Here is a 25298-nt window from a genome sequence, read left to right on the forward strand (position 1 = left end):
CGTGACGCGAGAGGAAAAGTTGGGATCACAAACAAAATTTAATGGCAATCCATCCAATAGTTGTTGAGACATGTGGCGACCGACTAACGTTGCACATTTAATCCAATAACAAGACTTTTTTCTTAAAAAGAAGTGTTTTAATTCAATTTTAACAAAGCCCAATACAGATTTGAAGCAAAACTGGGAAACACTGGTAAATCTCAATCCAATCATTATGTCTGGGGACACCCACAAAAAGATGAGCAAATAAAAAAAAAAAAGAAAAAAAAGAGACACCTAAAATAATCATACAACCCAGAATTGGGGCAGAGAAAATAACGGTGCATTTTGTCAAAGACCATTTTTGACAATATGAAACAAAGTTCATGCCAGCAGCTGTTAGGGAGGTAAATAAAATCAGACTTCTAGTAAAACAAATGTCTGATATTATCTAATAGACATGACATAGAAGTGATAAAACCTAGGACAAATGACAGTTTCTATCAGTGAGCTAAGAATTTAATCTTGGATGAGTAATCTGACCAAATACATCTAAAATACATTGTAGTAGCTTGCTCAAGCTGCAGGACAGTTCTGCCATGGGGTGGGGGTGTAAGAATAATAATACGCAAAGAAACTAAAAACTAAGTGTTTCTGTGCTGGCTTTTTTTTTTTTTTTTCCCCCTGTAGTCATAGTTCACGCAGCGTTTCTCTCAAAACGGTTGACATAATTGATTATCCACATTTCTTTTGACAGGAAGTGACACGAGTGGAGGCTTAGCTGTCGTCATAAACCTGTTTATACACATGTAGACAAAGAAGTTGTGCCAAAGATGGAGAGAATTAAGAGTAAGATTTGACATGAAAATTAAAATGATATTAGGTTATTTATTTTCTAACTTGTTAGTTTAACTTGACAGCTGTGCTGACCATGACTAAATTTTGGTGTGGGACTAAAGTGTCATCTAAACTAATAAATGGCAAGTAGATCTAGGATTGTAAAATACATGCATTATTAAGACATTTTGTCATTCGAGTGATTTAATTTTCCACATCATTTAGACTTAATGAGGTTTTCCAATTGCTAGTTGTTTTTTTCCTAAAAGCTTAATCTAAAATATTTTTGATCATAATTACCAGTCCACTGGGTTTGTTCCTTGAATCATTGGGCTTGTAATAAGCTAGAATAAAGATGAGGAAAGAAATGCATTTGAGCTGTGGCAAAATGTTTCTGTCATGGATTCCACTGGCACATGTTGTCCTCTTGAAACATGAAATTACAGACAGATCTGAAATGAGCTAATCCTCCTATGTAAACACAGTGATTTTCTGATACAGAAAAATACTAAGTGGACAACGTATATTGATCTTTAATAACAATATCCATCAGTTGAACACACCAGTCTGCTTTTGATATATTCTCATGTGGGAACATATATCTTATAACAAAATAAATCTATACTGTTGTGTTCGTGGTGATGGTTGACGACAGTTGTACAATCCCATCATGCCATTCTCTGAGTGCTCGACCTTTCTTTGTCCGTCTCAACAAAGAACTGCATGTATGCTTTGCTTAGCTCTGTAAGAAATAGTACTTGTGACTGAAGCAGCTCAAATACTCAAAAGGCTCTGCCTGAGAAGAACATTAGTTTGAAGCCAAAAAAAAAAAATATAGGAAAGACACTAATAAAATACTCATCTTTTCCATCTTATACCAGTTGTTAAAATAAAGTGTATGTTGCTATTATTATCTTGGCATTTTGACAAAATATCCTCTTGGATATTTACACAGGAAAAGATACTTTTCAAGCAATAAAACAAGCTTATATTGTGGGTTGCATTAGAATAAAACACAATTCTGAAGAAATAATGGAGAAAGAATTGCATAGCAGATCAGAACAGAACTGAACAGGAACTGATCCTTTTTGGTATGGTGCACTTTGATTCACGACTTTTCACATATGTACACGAAATAGTCCATTCATAGTTTCACCTGCCCACAGTAAAGATCAAGTTTACTTCTGCGCTATAATGCTCAACAGTAAGAAGGCTCTCTGCTCTTCTGATAAAAGTCCATAGGAGTCTTTTAAAAAAAAAAAAAAAATTAAACTTTGTTTAAAAAGTGCCATTTTGCTACATATATTAGCAGACCCCACGGTCTGCTACTCAACAGTTAACACAAGCGTATGTGTTACACAGCCCGCCAACGTCTCACACAGCTTTCCTGATTCTATGAGTTTTGGTCACATGGACAATTCACACTCACTCACAGCCACATACACAGAAACACTTGTGCAGAAATACAGACAAACACACACACACACACACACACACACACACACTCACACATAGATGACGTGAAAGGAAAAAACAAAAGTGGAAAAACAAAGTTGTGGCCGGTGGGTACAGTTCCATTTGAAGAGTTTATCTGCTGCGATTAGACATTCCCGGCTGGTAAAGCTTTGAAAACGAACAAGCACCGTTAGGAAAAGGCCTCAAATGTCCTCTGCTGGGGGAGGGTTCAGCAGTCTGCTTGATTCTGTGCTCCCACAAAAAGCAAAAGAGAAAGAAATGTACATTCAGACTCGCCTCAGCCTCATGGTCAGGCAAAGTCACTGAAATGTTTCAGGCTGTACTGCGCCTTTCTTTCCTCTGATTTCAAGTCTGACTTCGGCAAACGGAGCCTCTTCTTAATCATGGAGTCTGAGGACACGTATCTCCAACTCCCATGAGGCCTTTTCTTGTGTCCATGTGTGTATTTATCCGGGTCCTCACCGCCTCTGCTGGGCATAAACCGGGTACGCTAGCGTCACATTCAGAGAGTCATTGTGCTGGACCAAAGACGTGTGCTGGTAGTGGAGTACGAGTTCTTTTAACGAGCTGTACAGGTTGTACGGCTCGGCAAAGCCATAACCTGAGGGGGTCTTGTTGATGACGCAGTGCTTCACCTCGCCTTCCACTCTGCAAAGAGAAGACAACAGTCAATAAAAGTCTTCTTTCTGACCGCCCCTTTCTTTACAGACTAAACCGCTCGCTCTTTTCGAATATCTGGATCAGCTGTTAAAGGTAGGTTTTTACTTGCTGTAATCATTCCTCCTTGTTTTGTGCAAAAACATATTTCAAACTTACCTGGAGCTAATGTCAGGCTTCAATAGGAGTCAATATCTTATAAAGTATAAATTCTCCTCTTTGTGTTCCCCTGCTGGATACGAACAAGAAGAGGGAATTTTGTCCCAAAAAAAAGATTAACTTTAGAAGACATCGACTTGATTTGTTGAAGTCAAGTCAGAAGCACCACTGAAATTTTTAGGAAGCGATATTACTTTGCAGTATGAACAGGAGGAATGATTACAGCAGCGTTTACCTGACTATCATTTAAAGACCGAACCTATCCTCTAACGGCTGTGTGAAAAAAAGCACGCAGGCTGATACATACACAACACTGCAGGCGTAGCATCCTGCTTTGCTGCTGTCTCGAACCAGGAATGTTCCGTCTCTCTTGCCCTGGAGGAGAGCCTCCGCCTGTAGTCGATTGATGTTGCCCAGTTTCCAGGATCGCTCGTCGTGATGAGGAAGGTCTTCGTCGTCGTCCACCATAGAGTATTGACTAGAAAATACAAAAGCGCACAAAAGTAAGTCGTGAGGTCAAAAGGCATTTGTGTCTCATGTCAGTGAATTTGTTGAAATTAAAATGGATGCTCACTCTTCTGTGTTCTCGTTCTTGATACCGAGCCACTCGTTGAGTTTCTTCTGTCTGACTCCCTTCTGGGTCAACCACCTAACGAGAGAGGAGGAAACACGTGGACGTGAGAAACCAGGGCAGTGCCATTTTGAGTTTCTACAAAGGGAAGCTTTTAGTTTCTGAAGCAGCCACGGCACCGTACTTACATGAGATACTGATCTCTGGTCTTGCGGAGCTGGATGAGGTCGGGCTTGATGCTGTTCATCCTCTTGTCGATCTCTCTGTAGTCGGCCGCCTGTTTCTTCAGATCTTCCTCCAGTCGGCGCTTGCTGTCTACGATTTCACTTATTCGGGACTTTAACTTCTCGTAGTTGCCCATAATCCTGAAAGCGACAAAGAAGCATGAGTTTTGCACACAATTTAATTTTTATTATCCGCTTCTGTTGCATCTTTTACACAGCTGGTGTAAACGTGTGGCACATTCTTACCTCTGGATCTCCTTGTCGTTGCCTTCTCTCCTGAACTTTTCAATGTACTCCTTGCTGTACCGCTCTTGTGTTTGGCACTGCTCCTCAAATATCTTTATAGTTTCATTAAAAGCCTCTATAGCCGTCCTTTTCATTTGGATTTCCTGGACGCAGGGGCACAGTATTAGTACATGAACACTGCAGTAACATTCTTGATCGCAGGTTGGCTGTGGATGGTACTCACTTGTGAAGTTCTGGTGTATTCTTCGTACAGGCGGTCGTACTCTTTGTTCTTCTCCTGGTACTGCTGGTGGTACTCGCAGAGCTTCCTCCCCACAGCTTCAATGTTGTCTTCTTTCACCACCTGATCCTGAAAAAATATTCACAACCGAGATAAGAAGTTGTGGTTAAATTGCTTAAACATAAGCAAATGTGTAAACGTGCGAGTTCAGATGAAGCGGACGTCTGACCTGCTGGTGTTTGGAGACTGGATACAGCAGCTTGACATCTAGCTTGGGGTTGTACTGCGCCAGTGACTCGTTGCGATAGTGGTTGATGAGCTCAACGACAGAGCCGAATGTCAGAGGGTCTGAGAAGCCGTACTTCCCATCCCGATGGAATATCTTAATGAGCTTGTTGTTTCCTCCTTTCCTATAGAGGAAACCAAAAAATAGCAACAACACTGGTTAAAGAAACTGACAAAAATAAATACAAGATGGTTGATAAGAAGAAATGGTTTCAAAGTGAAAGGAGAAGGATGGCTTACCTCAGAGTCAGAGTGTAGTCTCCGTGCATTTTTGTAGATGCGTCTCGCACCAGAAACGTACCGTCCGCAGTGTCCCTCAGTTTCTCATTGACCTCCTCCCTTGAGATGTCTCCCCAGTACCATTCGGCGTCTTGTAGAGCCATGTTGTTGTTCATACCGTTGTTAGTCACAGATGTGGGCTTGGGTGGCTTCGGAGGTAGAGCTGTGGGAACAAGAGGAGCGAATACAGAATGTAAACAGACGTACTGCGATGTGATTGGAGCCTGTACGTGCTCGTGTTTACATTTTGAATTAAATGGATGATTTTCTGACCTGTTACGATTAACATCTATTTATTTTGTTTTTCTTCTTTAAAGCTGCAGAAAATACAACACCAAATTTGAGATCCACTACACTATTTGAATCGATTTAATAATTTCAGGGGAATCAAGCTCTTTGCAGATGCTGGGAAACACACACACTAACTCTGACTCATCCTTTTTTTTTTACCCATTGATTAAATAGGGATGAAAAAAACGCTGCCCTCTCCGACAGTGAGGGGGTTAATGCCAGGGCGGTGGGAGGGGAAAGGAAGCATGAGGGAGGGATGAGTCAGGGAGAATGAATTTCATTCAAGAAAAAGGAGATATCTATAAATATTCCAAGCTGCAAATACGGCAATACTGTTCCACCAGCAAGTTTATGGATTTCTTTAAAGAGGAAAACAAATATTTAAAATGCATTTTATAATAAAAAAAAATAAAAAAAACAGTAAAATTTATTATCGCAAAGCTCACCATAGAGTTTAATCGTTAAATGACCAGATTCTGTTAAGATAATTATCATTCCCTCCGATCACTAAATCTCCTTTTCCTGTTGCAGCTTAAAAGTGGCACAAAGAGTCAGATTTGCATGGCGTCTACTTGTGAAAATCAAGTGATTGACTCATCGGCGCAAGCAACAGCTTCTGTGGCTCTAAAAAGAAATCTTAAATCAGCAGTGGCAAGCAGACACTAGCTACAGCAGAGCTATTTTTAACCCACAAATCTGCGGCGCCTTTGTTCACTTCCTCTGCATTAACACCCTTTCTGCTACAATGGACCTTGCAGGACTTTGCTCACTGAGACCGCCAGCACTGTTCACGGTTGCCAGACAACTGCAATTGTGCAAAATGCCGCCTACCATTTCAACCACAGCACATGTTTCCGCTACACTTCTCAGCACGTCTGCCTTCTAATCAGATCACATTTCATCTCAGGATTACTAGAATTTTCTAATTCTAAAAAACACTCAAGTGGACTATCTAGTCTTGACAGTATCTTGGAAACAGCTCCACAGACTAATTTCTACAGAAAGACAGCTTGCATATTTGACTAACTCCAAAAACCTGCACAATAAACTGTTTTTTAATGTCCACCTTAACACCCATTTGAAAAAGCCATTAAGGGCAGCCTGCTCAGTAACGTGTTACATCACTTACCACAGCCAATCAGACAGGGGGTCTGTCACCAACCACTCCTGCATCTTTAATTTCCCGAGAGCGATGAGGTCATTCTGAAATCTTTTACCTCCCTGCTTCAATTCTTTACAACACCGCAGATAAAAGCGAAATCACTCATAACTCTCCCTGCAGCATCCAGCGGTATGTCCTAGTATGCGTCCATCTTAAAAGCCAACGTGCAGCATCTCTCCACTAGCAGAGGGGCGGGGAAGGACCGGCAGCCTGTTCCATACTTTTCCTCTGTCATCCCCTCTCTCTCTGTCGAGCTTGGCTGCTCGCTCTCCTGCAGGTTTGCTCAGCCCCTCCTCTCTGCATGTGTCGTGCGGGGGTTTAGTCCGTCCCACTGCTGGCACTCAGACAAAGCCAGCTCTGCTGCAGCAGCACGTACGCAGCTAAATTATAATGCTTGGCCCAGTCAGTGGCACCCAGAGCTCTGAAATACGCCTGTAATCCCACAGCGTGACACTCGGCATGACAGAGATAGCTCCCTTGATTTCCTGAGTGAAATTAAAATAGACCTAGTTCTTGGTAAGGTATAAGGATTCAAGTGGAACGTCCTAGGTTCAACTTAGGCGCAGCTAACCCTAACTCTTAAGAAGAACCTATACTGATTACATTACCTACAACTCAGTGTCCTGGAAAAATGTTTAACATGAGAGTGACTCATGACATGACTGTGACCTAAATTAAATGGAACTTTAAGAATTGTACAGAAAATGATACGACAATAATTGTCTGTCTGGTTTAACAATACTTGTTTGATTTAACATAAACTTGCCCTTCTCCACTGTGGCCATACACTAGCTGTAGAGAATATGTAAGGTCCAAACTGAAAATCTTCACTGAACTCTTAAGATTCATTAACTTGAGAGTAACGCAGAAGTATCTATGCGGTCTGTAGGAATAGCTCATAACTATACAGCATGAGCTGCAACTTTAGGCTAAACTGTTCGCTGACAGATATGACTGGAGGCTAAAAGAAAACAAAAACCTATTATTCTTGTTCGTCTTTTCTTAAGCTGTGGTACTTGTCTTATTCTACCCATGTGGCCCTTTTCGTTATAGCTTGAGGGCAGAAGCAGTACAAACACACTGTTCCACATTTGTGTGACAAAACTAGAAAAGTGTTTTTTTTTTCCCCCTTTAAAACAAAAGATGTAGAGCTTTAAACTTACGTTGCAAGTTGTGCATGTTTTGATGAGTCAACAATCTCTTCCTTATAGCTTCTCTTTTATTCCCAAAAGGTAAATTAAATCCAACAGAGTTACTTTCAAGTCCTCCAGTAAAGTTCCATTTCATAGTTTAGGCCACTGAGAAGCTGGATGTGGCTTTTTTTTTAAATTCTTAAAAAGGCTTTATGTGCTTCTTAACACAATCCAGGTAATCCGCTCGACGTGAGGCAGGTGCAACATGCGACTGTCTGGCTGCTCAGTTCCTGCTGCGAGTGAGGTAAAGGGGTCTCTCTCTCTCTGTCTGTCTGTCAGGCCTGCTCCCGTGGAGGCAGGTAGTTAATGATTAGCAGTAGCTGCTCTGGTGTCAGTGCAGCCTGTTCTGAAAGCAGCCACTCGTGCCAGTGCCTCTCTCTCTCTCTCTCTCTCCCCGTCTCTCTGGTCACTCCCTTTCTTTCTGTTTGTAAAGGAGGAGGTGGGCGGGGGTGTTCAGTCTTATGATTAACTTGCAAAGTTTCAAATATTTGCTGAGGTGGGCACTTTGAGGTGGGGGGGGGGGGGGGGGGGGGGGGGGGGGGGGGGGGGGGGGGGGGGGGGGGGGGGGCATGTGGGGATCCAGGCAGAGGGAGAACGCAGGACGGGAGGAGAGTGGCCTTAGAAACTGGAAGCAGCTCTCAGTTAACAAGAAGCGCTCTGTGGAGCAGGCCGACTTTCCAGCCAACCAAATCTAAGTGGGCCTTTTGTCGCTTACTTAAAATAGGCACACAGTAACTGGGAGGACACACACACACACTCTTATCTGTATGAGACAGGTGACTGAAATCAGCTTGGCATGCCTGAACTTTGCTCTATGTTCACGCATGTGTGTTAAAAGAAGTATAAAAAGGTATATCGGGGTTTGTGTCTCGCCCGCCTGCCGGGCCGCCCTTCAATCCATCACTCCATCCCACTGCCAAAGTGCTCCCGCAGGTGCAAATTACAGACAGCTGAGCATGGCCCATGCACAGGAACTTTATAAATAGACCTAACAGGTAATAAAATGTTTAAACAGCCACAGCCAGTCCTGGGCCTCTGGGCCAGCCAACGACAGAGCTTTTAACTAGACCTGTAAAAGCATAACTGTGCCACGCAATGCACCACGCAATGCACCGCGCACACACACACACACACACACAAAGCTACCTTCTTCTATGCAGACTACCACTGTACCGGCCATGAACAGTGACTTTGTGCAGCTCTGTTTGACATTTTACCACCTAATAACAAAACCAAACAGAAAAAATAAGTCCTGAGAAGGAAACCAGAATGTCAAATGAGATTTTATCAGTTTTTGGCATTCATATCTAACCTAGTAATCATGTCCACCATGCACCTAACTTCAGAAGTCATACAGACACAAAATCAACAACTATTATAATAATTAAGATTTACTCTGTATCCAGCAAAGCCTTATCGAAACCTTGTGCAACATTTCATTTACTGTGAAACCAGAAAGTAGCTGCAGCTCTTCACTGTTCTGCAACAAAGATCAGGAAATGTCTTACACCTGTATCCACTGACCAGTACATGATAAAGTATTCTCAACTTGCTTTCGCCATACAAAGTCAGCATTTTACCTCCACTGTGTACCCAGTGGCCCTCTATAAATGCAGCAGTTGCAAGTCTCAACACCTTTCTTCAAGCTATTAATACTAGAGGTGTTCAGTTCATGTTCTGCAGCGCTGAGACCCTGCAGAACATACACTCATGTTCTCATGCATCAAATAATTAAATGCGCCACACATTCCTTACAAAGCAGTAGAAATGCAATGCAAAAAAAAAAAAAAAAAACAGCATTTAAACCCTTTGTGGATGAAAAAAATTAAGTAGTTAACTACCTGGAGCTGTCTGACTTTCACTCCCTTCACTGGTCACCAGAATCTCAATGATCTTGATGTGAGCATCCAAGCTGGGTTCACAACTGTGGTGGTGCGGTGAGAGAAAAGGCAAGTTAAATAAAGTATGTTTTACAGCCTGCTCTAGTTGCTCTGTGCTGGTTTCAATCTGATGGTAATTCAGGCTTAGCTACTTTAATTGCACAGCACAGCTGGTAAGTAGAAAAGCTCCAACCTATATCTGTGTACAGCTGAAACCCATGAATGCTTGACAGACTTCGCTCCGACAGTGGGTGAGACTGCCTGAATGCGAGTGTCTGCAAATGTGCATGTTTGAGAGTCTGTGTGTCTCAGTATTGCATGATTGAGCCTGCACACTCGTCTGTCTGCTGCCTGAGTCTATCTTTGCAGGAGCGAGGCATGATGACACCGGCTGCTCAGACACCCACCTGGTAGCCTGTTGTCTGAAAAACACAGGGCTGAAGATCTCGCCCAGGGCTCTGGCGCTGAGCAGGTTCTTGGAGCTGTTTTGGCACACTCTAGCGAAATGCCTTAGAAGACACTGGAGTGTTAGCCAGTATTGGGGAGGCAAGCTTGGGGTGCTGGCAATGCAACGTAGCAGCTGGGTACATTCCGCAGGATTCACCACCTCTGTTGAAACAGATGAGAACGGCCGGGAGGTCAGTGAGGCAGATGTGAAAAAATGATCCTGCGTCAAAGCTTAACTCAGTTGAAGATCAAGAAGCATAAACGAAAGCTGCGTCTTTAAAGAATGAAGAGGTGGAAAAAAAGCGTCATGTGCAGTTAGGGTTGGAAACCGCAGAGAGATTGTGTGGTTGACAATGAGTGTAAGGTACACTGACAGGTGATTGGCTGCTTAGAGATGCTAGAGATAAACCTACATGCTTGTTTTAGTTCCTATTAACCACATATATCCTGTTTCTGGCCATGTGACAGCAAGAGAATGCAGTGTGTGGTGTGAAAATTTTGTCTGTGCTTGCAACAGAGAAAGCAAGACAGACCAGGCCTATGTTAAAACAAAGTGACAAAATGCACTAATTACATCCTTTACTACATGCTTTTCTAAAATCTTGTATGTCCTAAAGGTCTCATTCTTTTATACAAGTCTTTTTTGAGGGCCAAAGGGTAATGACTGAGTCTTGTGGTTTTCTGTGCAAAGTACTCAATGTTCAGTAACAGCATGAGTGCATCACGTCAGCACTTCTGTTTTAGGTTAGGTTCACAAATGATCACTCAATCTGTGCACCGGGTCGTCTGCTCTCACCTTTGGCAGTGTGGACCAGCTGAGCATATATTGCAGTGGGGATGATGGGCTGGGGGAGATCCTGCAGGTACCTGCGTAGACCGTCACACAGGACTGGAAGTTCTAACTGATCCAGTTCTGGTGAGGGAGAATCTGAAGTGCAAAACAACATGTGTTTAAAAACTCCTTCCTGCACAGTGAAATCTTTAATTACATGCTCATGTACAATCTGCAAAACTATATCATGCATATGGAGATGCAACCATGGATGCAGTATAGGCCTCCACAAACCATGTCCCTTTCTGTTATTTTGAACACACTGTACACGTACACATGCAAATCTTTCACCTCATTACATTAACTTGGTTTGTCATCACCACTTGCGTCAGACTTCCTCTTTTCTGTATTTGTCTCCCTCGCTTAACTTTTTGAAACATACAAGGCTTCGTTTAGGTTGGGGTGATAAGAAAAGCTACTTACCACAATCAAAACACTGTCTGACTTCAAGTCCACCACCAGCAGTAAATGTTCGATATAAAGTGGGGTTATCAAGACCTGCAAATAATCAGCCAAACACATTGTTACGTTACATTTGACTCATTTGGTTCTGTGTAACAGGTCACATTAGTCACACAGTCAAATGTGGTTTAAAAAAATAAATAAAAGACGTCAGTGTTAACAGTCAACATTAAAAACTCAAGTGCAGTCAAGGTGAGTGATATGAAGTTCCTCACCTTTCCTCTCAATAGCTTCAAGCAGTCCGGTGAGCAAGGGCGGAGCGGTCTCTGGAAGGGAAAACTGTTCTGTCAAGTCCAGCACACAGAAACCTGGAGGGGATAACAGACTGTCAACAAAGGTGATTTCCAAAAGGATAAAAAAACAAAAAAAAACAGGCTTAACTTGCATAAGTTACCAACCTAACCTGTCAGAGAGAAGTCAAAGATTTAGTTGTACAAAGTCTTTAGCAGTAGGCCTGCGATTTATCTATTATTTTCAGATTATTTCCATATTAGTTGACTCATTATTTTTTCTATGACAAGTCAGGAAATGGTGAAAAACTAGAGGTGATGCAATCAAATTTCTTAATAAATATACTAGTTTATTATCACATAAGACAAAGAAAAGCATCACGTCCTAACAGATGAGCAGCACTAACTATGCAATGCTTGGTATTTTTACTAGACATAATTATCATTTTGTATCATGACTTCACAGTATATTATAGGGAATTCCTTTGAGGGATGACTGCAAATAATGACGAAAGAATAACACTAACAGAAATGCAAGTGATGCATGACGAAACACACCTAAGAGCAGTTTTTCCTCACACATGCATGCAAAATGTATAAGCATCTTCCGTATAGTGAAAATACAAATGTGCTTTGTGTGAACAGTGACATAATCTTTAATAAGAGGATATTGTGTCATATTTCTGGTTGCTTTGATAATGGCTCTAAGGAGATTTCACTTGGGGCATTTCTTTCTGAGGTGAGTGGTGAAAATGAAGAGGTTTATTTTGTACACTATTTAGGCAAGTTCCAATTTCATATCAGCAAATTCAATAGAGAGCAAATGCTGGCAAAAATTAGGATGTGGCCAATAAAAAAATGACATTGTCTGCTAATAATCAGAAGTTGTGATAAATGTTCATGTGACATTAAATTGCAAAGGCTGTAATTCATCTGAACCAGCAAAGGTTGATTAGGCACATGATTTACAAACTACTCAGAATTTCAAAGGGAAGCAGGTACGAGACCAAAGGACTGCCTTCAAAAGTAAAAAGGTGTGCATTTACAACAGCCTGATTGAAGAAACGGAGGTGCTGAGCATTGAAGTTGGGGTTTGGTGGACCAAGGAGCTAAGCAAATACCCTGTGATATGAGGTAAGCCAGGTCTGAGTTTTTTTACTCATGTTTCCTTTAGAACTTTGCATCCAGGTGTGGACATGAAAGGATGAAGGGGTTGGCAAGGATTTTATTTGGATTTGCAAAGGCGTAGTTCGAAAAGGCACTTTTCTGAAAGGCTCAACTGTTCGACCCTCAAAATGCTGAAATACTATGAATGGAACCCTTTCTGGTGACCATATTTTTCTTTCTACCTTAAAAATAATTAAAATTTTTGAATCAGGCATTAAAGCGGGCCATCTACTTCTCCCCATTGATCCATGCACGCTTGTCATTACCAAGGAGCTACCCCACTTCCACCAAAGAGTGTTCAATCAGGCAAATAATGAACAACTTTATCCAAATCCATATCCTTTAGGCTGCCATGTTGCGTGTGAAGTAACGGGCTTGCCAAAGTCCTTCTAACCACAGAACTCCATGTAAGACAACTGGTCATCTGGAAGACATTATTGGAAATGCAAAGCTGGAGGGGGGTTTTCTCAGAAGCAGTGAACTCTGACATGGAACACCAGAGTTTCCCTAAATAGAGATCAAGACACGCAGTGCTGCCATCGCACACCTTGGAAGTGTAACCTTTCTCCCAGACAAGATATCTAACACAGATGCCATTCGGCAGCCAACCTCTTTCTGAGAAACTCAATTCACAACCTGAAGTAAATTTAAACGCCACCCAAATTCCCCGACTGCAAAATCCTGTGGTAGATTAGTAGATAACATTCCCGACAAACTTAACTCTTTATAAGATGCTTATAAATGTGGCATTTTGGAAACAGTTAACACTTTTAAAACTCCAGAGCAAGAATACATAAGTTTAAGAGCATCTGCCTTGCATTTCTTCTTCTTCTTGCAATTCTTAAAAGTGATCCAAAGGTTTGTGTTTATTTACTGTGTCTGCGTCTGACCCATGAGTGACACAGGCCAGGCCGGAGATAGAGTTGCTTCTTGGTACTGTCAACGATGTGATAGTTTGGGCACCAATGGAACTGTATTGCATAGCAGATGAAATATGGCAGAAATGTTTCTAGCTATCAGTGATGATTTCTGAGTTGCTTTGGCATGGGATCAATCGGTCAACATGTCCCCTACTGTAGACAGCTTCTAACCATGGAAACACACATAAAAAAATAAAAACACTTACGTTCATTTAACTAGATCACTAGATAGCTTTCACTGCTGTCGAGCAAACTGGTACAGCCAATTTTACCACATCTTTCAGAACTGTTTGCAAATGGCAGAAGAGATGAAAGTATTTTCTGCAAACCTCAGAGTGTATACTGTGAGTGCAGCTGAAACGCTGGTTAACTCTGGTGGGCTGTAAACATTCAGAAACACCAGCATTCGTAGCAAAATTATAATACCTCTTAATACCAGTTTGCATATCAATGCCAATCCTCTTTGTAATACTGCAGTGTTACTACAGTAATAACAATGTATTACTGCTGTCTTGCTCTGTTTAGAACAGCTGAGGAGCCTCACATGCGACTCAATGAAAGTTGGTTTCTGTGGCAAAATGGGAAAGGAGGGTAAGGAGACGGGGGCCCCTTGGACATGTCTCTGCAAGCCTGCATGTTTGGCAGACCTTCTCATGATATCCCAAAAGGCCTCTGCCAGTCAGTAGTCAGTTAGTGAACCGCAGGTTGAGGAAGCCGATGCAGCTGCTGCTGTTGCTGCGGTGTGTGTGTGTGTGTGTGTGTGTGTGTGTGTGTGTGTGTGTGTGTGTGTGTGTGTGTGTGTGTGTGTGTGTGTGTGTGTGTGTGTGTGTGTGTGTGTGTGAGAGAGACAATCTACCCGGCTGAAACGGTATGTCTGAGCCGAACAAACTGCAGACTGTGGGCAGGACAGGGCCGGGGCACCACGGAGGCACTAAAGATAGTACACACTTTAGATATATTTAGGAGGTCCTACTCAAGTAACCAGCATTTTCAGGTTATACCGTTTCTTCTTGTCTGAAAAAGGTCTAGCCGAGGCACGCCAATGAAAATGAATAACCCACGGAAAGTACCACACCACACCACACGTGACCACACATTATAGATGCACCAAGTGCATTACTTGTTACAATGCACAAAGATTTAAAGGTGGATTATCAGAACAGTATCATTTATGAAAAAAGGGTTCAGCTGATAACCATTATTCAGACCTTCAACAACATGAAACATACAAGAAAAGCACAGATTTTTCATTGACATGTTTCCAAGTGAAATGCTTAACATGCTGTAACATGCTTGCTTGTGCTATAAATCAATGAAACATCCAGCTTTGAGCTGAAGGAAGTAAAAAAAAAAAGGGCAGGCAATGTCTCCTCCTGCAGGGTGGAAGATGCAGTGCAAATGCTAAGCAACAGCCAATGAGGAGACTGTTGCTACAGCCTGGCAATTAACCCTATACAGAGCAGACCATGTGTCAATCACAAACCCTACAAATTTCACCAGAGTATCCTGGTGTGCAATTAACTGTGAATCAGTATTATTCACACTACATAACATATAGAAAGTAATTACTACTTCAATACAATTTTGCACTCGTTTTTGCAAAGCACAACTCTCACAAATGATAAGGCCTCTTTAATCAAAAGGAAATGTTAGAGAGACAAGTAGCTGAAGCACAAATGTAATACCTGAAATATTGTCTGTTAGTTTGAATGCATGAGTTCACAAGGAGAGACCAGTGTTGTATTTAGAATCAAGACACACAGTCTTTAGTATTAGCTACATAATACAAGGATGATTCAACCAGTTTCCACCTTCATCATATTTTCCTAGCTGTTGTCATAATGCAGATTGATTTAAATGAAAATGTAAACACCTGGTCAAGTCTGCAGCTCCTGAATCTGTACAGTCAGATCTATGCAGACCAGTAAATTCCCAAAACACCCTAAAATATTTTATACAAAATATCAATCACATTGCATTGAGACAGGCCTTTGACATGAAACATGACCTATTTTATGGTTCAAATCTTCTCTCTAATGCAATATTTATTAATGACACATCAAAATTGGTATCGTCCATCGGCGATGGCTGACAGACATCGTGATTTTAAAACCCCCGCCACCCCAGCAAAAAATAATCTAAAATTTTCATGACCACTCTTATTGTTTTTAAGTATGCTTTGCACAGTCTGCCTCAGAATTCTCTTCTCCCAACACTCTGACACACTCACATACACCTACACATCAGGTAAACACCCCAGCTTGCCCCGCCTCTCTCCCCATTTTCTCCATCAGCAGTATGTTTTATAAAGTCGCCTAAAAGACTGAGAACTTGTCTCCCCCCCCCCATACATTTCCACCCGCGATCCGTTATCACAGCAGCAGGTGAGCCGCAGGTCGGCTTATTAATGACGCAACCTATCAAACAACTGAAACCAACACCTGCACCCTGTGTGTGTTCACTGCTGCTTTACCTGGTCCGTGCGTAAAATATCCACCGCGACTTGCAACACAAGTTAATAGTCTACCAATTTTTTTAACCGAGTGAAGTCTGTGCGAAAACACATGGCCATAAGTAGTGTGAGATGTACACAGAAAGGGTGTGCTGTGACTGCTCTTTGGTTTTGACTCTTTGAATTTTCCTTGGTGTAGCACACTGAGAGGTACAAGAAAGCTCTTAAGGGAAGTATTCTATTTTTAATAAAACTGACTGGCATTATGACCCAAAATAGGAAAGTGAGTTTCCAGTTGAGCTTTTTAAAAAGGAACTTATGATCTTTTTCAATGCATTATGTAATCCTCCCCTGCACGAGGCTCACAGAAACTACCTAGCTACACCAGCTAGTACACCTTGTCTCCTCCCTTTCTAATACATCACATATCTGACATAACTGTTCTGTTCCCCTTGAATTTTCATTCCTCTCTAATCTTACTTCTGTGTTATTGCACCACTTCTTCAAGTATATGAGCCTGTCTCTCTCCCTCTCTCTCTTTCTTAATCCTGCTAGCAGACATGCTTGGACTCTAGTAAAGAAGATTTGCTAATTCAGACTTCAGTCTCTGCACACAATCAAGTAATGAAACAGTTATGCACGCTTTCATGCACACAATTCCACGCAAGTCTTGATGGATCCATCACAAAAAAATCGAATTACACTGATTTTATTGAGCCCTGAAATTACACCACTCCTCGTTTTTCTTAATTAGGACATATTTTCAGCAGTTGAGGATGTGTCACTAGTTTTAGATATCCACTCAAACTAGCTTTGCATATAGGTCAGCTGTGTGTTATAACCAGGTTACACGGTGATCTAAACCATAGATTATTAAAACATTTTTACAGTGCACCGGTTAGATGAAGAATTGTTTGAATAAAACAAACCCTTGATAGGTCAAACTGATCTACAACTGTCATTAAAGTAATTTTTCAGGCAAAACTGGCAAATACTCTTTCAATCCAGATTCTCAAATGTGAGGATTTGCTCATTTTCTTTGTCTTACATGACTGTTAACTAAACTCTCTTTGGGTTTTGGAGGGTTGGTCATTAAAAATATAACATCTTGAGTTTTTGCAATGTTTTGATGTGCAGTTCTCACAGTTTTGACGTTTTATAGAAAGACGCGTAATCGGAAATTCAGATAATCGTTAGTTTGCAGCCCTAGTTATAGGCCTGTGTCTTATTGCACTTTCAATCAGCCAAACATCTATAATCAAGGTGAGCAATTCCTGTTAACATGCTGTTGCTAGGATTTTAAGACAAGTCTGTGTTGTCGTTTTAGCGTGCGTTTGGGGAAACAAATAAGGTGGATAAAGAAAAGTTGACATTTAATAAACTGTCCTCTGTGACACACTCCCAATGTTGGAAACTATGACACGCCAAAATCCAGCTTGAGTATGACGTTCGCAGACAGAGGATTTGCGCAGCCACTCTCCTCACCTCTGACTAATGCTGGCAACATTACAAGCTGATAGATATAAAGCAACTAAAGCAAACAAATGTGACAAAACACCTCACAATAATTATAATATACCAATTCAAAAAGTAAATTAAACTTAAATTTTGCCTCATACCAGCAGCATCTACACTGGTAACAATGACAGTGTAAAACAGCAATCGCTGGGGTCCTATTCAGTGTGCCACCATTTATTGTCCAGTTGCATTGTGCACCAAGTTACTGCAATCAGCACTTAGCACAATACTGATTCATCACAAAGCTACAAAATCAGTCTACCATGCAGTCTGTGCGCACCCCTACACCAAAGAAGCGCCAACACATTCCTGGGCCCAGCTGCCTTTAGTTCCACAGAGAGGAACACTACATCACAGCAAACTATCACGTTATAAAAAACTCTGCTGGGAGAAGTGAATTCTTAGAGAGGAAATTGACAGCACTGACAGAAAGGGTGTTCAATACAGCAGATGTCAGGCTGAGTACTAAAGAGGCCCAGAGAAGGAGAGCTACATTATCTCAGTCTCCAGCTATGCAGAGTTACTCTCCCTGCGACTGTCTCCTTTGTAAAGCCTGCTCTCTTCCTTCCAGTAGTCCTTTTTAAAATGTCTTTCTTTCACACATAGAAAGTGAACTACCGGATGTTCCATAATTTCTCTGTTGCAAATATATGATAGCTCCACTACAAGTCTTAAAATTCACATTTTGTACTTATTGGTGATAAAAAGAGTCAGTTTTTTACAGAAAACAATCTTCTTGTTAAGTGTTTGTTTTTTAGTGAAATTAAAGTTGTTTGTAGTTGAATAAAATGTTAGTTACTTCAAAACTGAACTCAAAATGATCAGCCTCAGACGAGCAAGATGAGATGCCCGATGGCATCAAATATTTCCTTAAGCAAGACTGAGCTTGTAGGCTGCACCTTGTGAGAGCATGTACAGTAACAACCAGTTATTCACACTTTTATCTCAAACATGTGGAAGTATGTTCACTCAGACTGTTTGACGAGAAAGAGCAATTATAAACACGCAACACATTTAACCACAGAGCCATCGCCTTAGTTAATATCCGACATGGTCACTGAATCACACCATCATTACAAACAGCTACCAAGGATGACACTGTACTCCTGAACTGCAGGAAGCAGTTTGCTTTTTTAGCAACATAATGATTACACCAATTGATTCTTACTCAAGACACTGCCTGGCATGCATTAACTATGTTGAGAAATATAATGTATAACTTCATGAAAGTTTTGAGAAATTGTGAGGATGAAATACATTTCGAAAAGTTTACTTTTCCCATCTTTGCATTTCATTCTTATAGGAGTTTGACAAATATAAAAAGTGCTTAAAAGCTGAAACTTGTATAAAATCAATTCTGCTTTTCTGTATGAAATCAAACAAGCAAACGGAGCTGGAAGCTGAAGTTAGAGGAGGCTTTGTTTTATCGGTTTCAACCGCAGAGTTCCTTTTACTTGGCGGGCCCAGGCACATGTACATTCTCTCAACTGAGAGGCCCAGAAAAGGAGCAACACTTTAATGTTTTAAAGGCTGAGAGCTGGAATGAGGCGGAACAGTTTCCCAGCCTAGCCCACTTCTCTTTCTCTCCCTCACCCTCTCTCCACATCTGCTGCACTCATGGCTCAGAGAGGAGAGGCCCCTTTCCAAGCCTACATTCTCCACCTCTTTTCCCTCCACCAGCGCTGACTGTAGGAACTATCAAAACATTTTTTTTTTAAAGAAGGGGGGGGGTGAAAAAAAAAAGCTGAGGAGTAGGAGGAAGGGAGCAAGATCCCTTGTTGGTGGGCAATAAATCACAAACACTCAGACCCTCTTCAAAGCTCCCTTGAGCATGCAGAGCCCAAGTCCCTCACAAGGCCCCCACCCTGTACCCCGCGCCCGCTTCAGCCCCTCTACCAAGCCCCCGGCTCCGCTCCAGTCCTGATCCTTTTGCACAACATCCCTCACACCGGCCCTTTAGCAAACACAGGGGCTCTCTCTCCCTTACCCGCAACCTCAGGGCCCCTTCCCTCCCCCCTCTCTCTGTATCTCTCACAGCCCGGGACACAGAGACTTTTCTTCTCCCGGTGCTACATTCACACTCGCTCCAGGCTCAGCGCTGCCACTCTACCACAACACAGCCATTCAACACATGCTCCCTTTATGCAGTTCCTCGCTCACCCTGCTAGCCACAGCAAAGAATTTCACAATCGTACCACAGACGGGTAGAAACTAGAAACCTGGCAACTACAGCTGCTCTTTAGGTGAGCAGAAAGCTTTAGGCGCACATTCATGCAAGCCGCAGAATCTTTAAAAAGATGCAAGTTTTAATTGCAGTTCATAGCTGTGGCCTGAGGAGTAACATTGATTCAAATTTCAAAGGGACATTTTTACACGCAACCATCTTGAAATTCACAGAGCTTGAACGAAATGTGACGCGTCAGTGTTGCAATAGTGAGAACAAAAAAAATGTATTATTGCTTATAGATGCCTCGACATGTTTTCTTGTTGTTATCTTACATTAAAGTAATATTCTGACTTTTTGCTTGTTTGCAGTCTTCCACAAAGTTAAATAAAAGATCAATTTCATCTCTCTGTTTCTGCTACAGCAATTGATCAAATGTGTTTAGACAAGACATTTGATCGGTCTCTGTAGCAGAAACAAAGAGATGAAATTAATCTTTAATTTTAATTTTGTGTAAGATTGCAAATGAAATGGGGCAACACTGCTTGGCTACATTTGCCAAAACTGCAAGAAATAGCTTCCATTAGCTCCAAAGTTGTTTTATTTTCATGCTGTAAATATGTGGGTCCAAATTAGGAATTTTTGAACTCCAGTATTTCTTTGCCAATAACCATATGACTGCATCTGAAGAGTCCTGACCTCATACAACTGTTGCTAAGTTAGTCGTAACTCTAATATGAACCCCCCAAAAAACGCTAGCCTAGCTGTTCCCCACAGGCTTACAGAGAAAAAGCAATTTTCCTTAATCACCAGCATACAGTGAGCTAATCATCTTTCTCAACACTGATAAGGGAATTATATTCCCTTAAGATGTGGCTTTGCAGAGAAGCACAGATGATATCCACTGATAACATGTGGCTGGCACAAGATGCTCTGGTGTACTAAAACCTGGATACACGCCAGCGCCATTGTCCTCTGGGACTGAGCTTGGTTCACATTCAGTGCAGCTGGACAGCTACTTGTTGTCAAAGACTGCAACTCAGCAAAAATCAGCAAATTTCACACACTTTATTAACCTGAATCTGTGAGTTGTTTATGTTTTCACTCAACATCTAGTCATCAACAGGGAGTCAGTGGACGACCAGAGAGGAATAGAGGAACAACTAAGTAAACTCCTTTCACTGATTAAGGCAAAGAGTTGCTGAAAGATCTGAAAAAAAGCAAGTGAACGGACCTTGCAACAAGAATTTGTCATACAATGAGTTGAACTGTTTATAATGTAAATTTCATGTTTCATTGACACAGCTGTCTCTTTCATTCAGCCTTCATCACCTTGACAAAGAATATTTTGTCTTGCTTTGGTCAAAAGTGCATGTTAACAGGTTATTTACTCAACCAACAAATTGGCACAAACTGAAATCCGAAACATGACAAATCAATATGAATTATTTCAGCGATGAGCAATTCATGGTGCTCTTCATTGGCGCCAGAGCAGAACAATAAAGAATCTGTCACAATGTGTGTCCATGTGAAATTATAAATTTTACTAAACCTGTTACTTGAAGAAGTCGTGTGAGCAATGCGTCTGTGTCAAAACTGTGTTATTATTGATGTTGTTTCCAGCAGTTGAGTGCAGTGACAATAACCACAACAACATTTACCCCAAATCACAGAAAATCACGAAAAGCTAGAATGCATTACAAAAAATCAGCAAGAAATCTGACTTAGTGCTTTCTTGTGCTGTAGTATTGACAACAAAAGATGCAACAAACTCTCTATACTGGATACCCAAATAGAAGAACCTTTAGGCTTAAAGAAAAATACACCAGTTCTGTACCTGAATACTTAGAGCTGCAACTTTGATTCTTCAATCAATTAGTAGATTGAATGTGTAATAAATCTAAAGCAAAATATTCACTGGTTGCAGCTTCTCAATAGTTTTTATTTTGTTTGTTTACTACTGGTCAAATGTTTGAAAATGTCATAATGGGAACAACTGATGGACATTTTTTACTATTTACTGACATTTTATAGACCAAACAATTACTCAAAAAAGAAAAAAAAAAATGGTGGATTAATTGATAATGAAAATTACAGTTAGTTATACAGTTGTGCGGTCAGGTATTAAACTCACCTTGCTCTGAGTCGGAGTCTGTCTCCGCCTTAGAGGAGCCTGGAGCTACAGGTAAGGGTCTGAGGGGCCTTGGCTTGGGTGTGGGGGGAGAGATCCACTTCTTTCCAATGAACTCGACATATGTCCCTGGGAAGTCCCCTTTTTCCTGAGTGGTTTCATTGAAGCCTGGCAGCCAGCCAATCTCATCTGGCCTCTGTTCCAGGCCATCCGTGTACCCAAGAGCCACCAGGGCGCCTTTGCTTACCAACAGTATGTCCCCTACATGCAGATTAATGTCCTCCTCCCTCTCCTTCACGTAGTCATATAGCGCTCTGTACTGATATCCTTCAGCACTCATATTGATCACTTTGTGTCAAGGTGTTCCTCTGAAGTTCAGCTTCAACCGGCAACGTTACTTTTCAGGTTTCTCTGATTATGTTTTTAGTCCAGGTACACATTTGCTAGTTCAAATGCTTGTGTGTGTGTGTGTATACTTCCAACAAAAATATAGTCTTTGACAGTTACAACAATATCTAGGTGGTCTTCATTCTTTCACCGTTCCTGTCTCTTCTAAACGATTTCCAGTCCTCTTGGTGTGTTGCCTCACAGTATGCACCCATCAATAAATGGCCTGCAGCTGTGATCTTGAGAATTATATCCAGACCTGTAAGGTGAGAATTAAGGCCATTTGTAACACGCTGCATAAGACAGTTACAGTATATCTGATGTACAATGCTCTGATGTGAACTAACAAAATACAGTCATAAAAAATATTTAAAAGTGTGATAGTTCTGCAGAAAAGCCATATTGGGTTTTTAGTGTATGGGCAGAATTTATATACTTTATATATATAATTTATATTTTTAGTTCATACAAACTTTACCAGGCCCCACATGCCAAGTGGGTAGCAGATAATAACGTTATTTGCCATGTTTTTAATGAACAGTAACATTAACCCCCTTTCTTAAATATTTGCAATTTAATAGTTTATGGTGTCAGTGCACTACAGTTTCTCTTGGTGAAACTCGTATCAACTGGTGAAAAAAGTACTGATGCAGTGCTGATTACTGATGCAGACTCCAACGCTGATAACATTTTGATGGTACATTTAACAGCACACTAAGCTGGGAGGTCGACTTCAGTGCTGTTCAGCCAACGAGCTGCTAACATTAGCATTATCGGTGACAGCTTTAAGTTCACAACGCTTCTATAACTAAAAAGCTACCTATTACTTTGATAAGTTTGCAAAACGTGTTGGCAGCAAACTAGACCATTTTAGAAAACGTTTTGCATGGTTGGGAAGCTACTCTACTTAAGTTTTTAGTCCAACAACGTTTCAGTGTCTGAAAAAACCCGTTGAGGGAGCAGGATGATACACAGTTAGCTAACGTTAGCTAGCTTCAGCTTGCTAACAAGGTCGACAGTTAATTAGTTATCTGCTGGAAGTTATTACATAAGAGTTTACTAATAGTTTCCGTTGCTCTTCATAAAACAACTGAGGGTAAAGTAGTTAACGTTAGAAAAAGTTAGACCAAAAACATATGCAAATTAAAAAAGGCAGCAAGTTAACGCAACTGTAGAAAGTAACGTTAACTTCAGTTTAACCTAAAGTCAGGAAAGTGCAACTACCTTACACGTAGCTTCTTAAATTATCATTTTTTAATTAGCTGCAACGCCAACATGTGCGAGCTTGGACAGCAGTGACGTTAACTTAACGTTAACTTACATACCGAGTCTTCATGAATCCACAGGCGAATCCAACGAGTCCTCTCCCTTCCACACTTTAACGCTTCCACTTCGTTAAACTTCAGAGTTGCGTGGTATTATCAATAAAATGCAACCCTGATCAGATCATTTACCAGCACGATTGAAAACAAAAATCCTCCGCTTGCGTTTAAATCCGGTTTTACGAGCTTTACAAACTGTTACAGCCCACAGCCTGTCCACATAACGGCACGAGTTCCCAGTCCTGAACAAAAAAAGCTCCCCTGGACGTCGCCTCTCTGGCCAACAAGGGGACAAAGCACGGCCGCGGATTGGCCTGTCTCCCTGTCAATCATAACCGTCACTCATTCCGACCAATCAGATCCTCACTAGCAGGGAACACTCCCCCTCCATGGACCTTGCACGCAACACGAAACACCTATGGAAATTACATAACTTCTGCATGCAAACGAAATGTTCACCAGGATCCTTCAGGTTTTTATTACAAGCATCTGTTCCTCTCGACGGGGATTATTTTCACAGCTTTGTCATCCAGAGAAATGAGGGCAAGAGTAAATTTAAATGTGAATTAATAGGTTTGTATTTTTTATTATCTTTTGCTCTGGTTTTGTCTCTCTGTTTGTGGCATGAAGGGACTACAAATGTACATTTCGTTATAAAACCTTGTGTTGTAAAGATACCATTAAATAAACCCTTGACCCCAATAAAAAGATATCACTGGAGAGGATATCAGAAGAACAAAAAAACATTGTGTGATATTCCTCATTTCCTCAATTAAATAAACTATAACTGTATTGGTATAGTATTGTGCGAAATAAAATGATAGGCTATCTATACCAGAACACAGCAAGAAATTTAACATAAAAAGGAGTATGTTTTCTGTAACAGCCTGGACAGCACGTAACCATGTTTTAGGTTATTTAATCAGTCCATACAGTTTTCCCTTTTTTCCCTCCTTTTTATAAATCATTACATGTTCTCAGTGTGGAAGGTCCCAAAATCTTACAGAGTCACCATCTGAAGTGCATGACTGTGAATGTGGGTGGCCTAATTATGGTAGGGAAACAGGGCTGGCTGGCAGAAATCCCCTATCAAGCATAAACCCAACTGTCCCGGCTGTGCTAAAAGAGGCTGTAAGCAGCTTTGTACACGGGTAGGCCCCTTTGACTGTTCTGCAGTCACATAGGCATTAGTGGACATCACCACTGAGAAAAGAGGAAGGAATGTAGAAAACAGGAGAATTGGTGGTGTTGAAATTAATAGTTACTAGGAACTTAAAACTTCTGCTGTGGTGCATTGGGAAATAAAAAAAATGCACTTTTGATCTCTTTCTATGAGTCACGTTGACGTTTTTCTCCCTCCAAAAGCAAATATGCTGCAATTGTCACCTACCACAGTAAGCACATTGAGAATGCATTTCGTTCTATCATTACTCCACTTTTGTGTTTGCATTGACAGAAGTCTTTCTCCCTCTTAAAAGCCAGGACAATCTATATTGTATTTATATATATATATATATATATATATACTATATTTCTGATGTAGATGATGAAATTTAATAATTGAACCACCAGACCATATAATCCCCCACTCTGCCAGCACTACACCTCGCCCCCCTTATTACATAGTCAGGCTCTAGCGACCCATCTGCTGCCCTGCAGATACCCAGACTACACCTCTGGTAGGATCTCACTGTTGCCTCACAGCAAAAAGGTTGTGGGTTCAAAGCCCAGTTGCCCAGGCTTTTCTGTGTGGAGTTTGCATGTTCTCCCCGTGTCTGTGTGGGTTCTGTCCTGGTGCTCCGGCTTC

At 41.3% G+C, this 25298-nt stretch overlaps 1 protein-coding gene across 4 annotated transcripts; it reads right to left on the reverse strand.

Annotated features, from left to right (window-relative positions):
• Positions 1 to 115: 115 nt before the first annotated feature.
• Positions 116 to 23751, reverse strand: pik3r1 (phosphoinositide-3-kinase, regulatory subunit 1 (alpha)). Of its 4 annotated transcripts, none has more exons than XM_046066665.1 (15): positions 23495 to 23751; positions 21786 to 22428; positions 11416 to 11508; positions 11162 to 11236; positions 10703 to 10834; positions 9867 to 10068; positions 9421 to 9503; positions 4895 to 5096; positions 4599 to 4779; positions 4373 to 4498; positions 4150 to 4292; positions 3868 to 4044; positions 3683 to 3757; positions 3416 to 3586; positions 116 to 2940 (listed from the first exon to the last, which is right to left on the reverse strand). In XM_046066665.1, exons 2-15 carry the CDS (start codon positions 22120 to 22122, stop codon positions 2751 to 2753), a joined length of 2187 nt encoding a protein of 728 aa, XP_045922621.1. In that variant the 5' UTR covers positions 22123 to 22428; positions 23495 to 23751; the 3' UTR covers positions 116 to 2750. The 4 variants fall into 4 exon arrangements, with proteins under 4 accessions (XP_045922621.1, XP_045922622.1, XP_045922623.1 ...); XM_046066666.1 differs by having other exon boundaries at positions 23491 to 23751; XM_046066667.1 differs by lacking the exons at positions 9421 to 9503; positions 9867 to 10068; positions 10703 to 10834; ... (2 more) ...; positions 21786 to 22428; positions 23495 to 23751 and adding an exon at positions 7550 to 7678.
• Positions 23752 to 25298: the final 1547 nt, after the last annotated feature.

Source organism: Micropterus dolomieu, linkage group LG13, assembly GCF_021292245.1.
Source record: "Micropterus dolomieu isolate WLL.071019.BEF.003 ecotype Adirondacks linkage group LG13, ASM2129224v1, whole genome shotgun sequence".
NCBI lineage: Eukaryota > Metazoa > Chordata > Actinopteri > Centrarchiformes > Centrarchidae > Micropterus > Micropterus dolomieu.

Coding starts and splice junctions, on each gene's coding strand:
- pik3r1 (XM_046066665.1), bottom strand. CDS start 22,122: ATGAGTGCTGAAGGATATCAGTACAGAGCGCTATATGACTACGTGAAG. Junction 11,237..11,415: donor TGAAGCTATTGAGAGGAAAG/GTGAGGAACTTC, acceptor GATTATTTGCAG/GTCTTGATAACCCCACTTTA. Junction 3,758..3,867: donor ACCAGAGATCAGTATCTCAT/GTAAGTACGGTG, acceptor CTCTCTCGTTAG/GTGGTTGACCCAGAAGGGAG.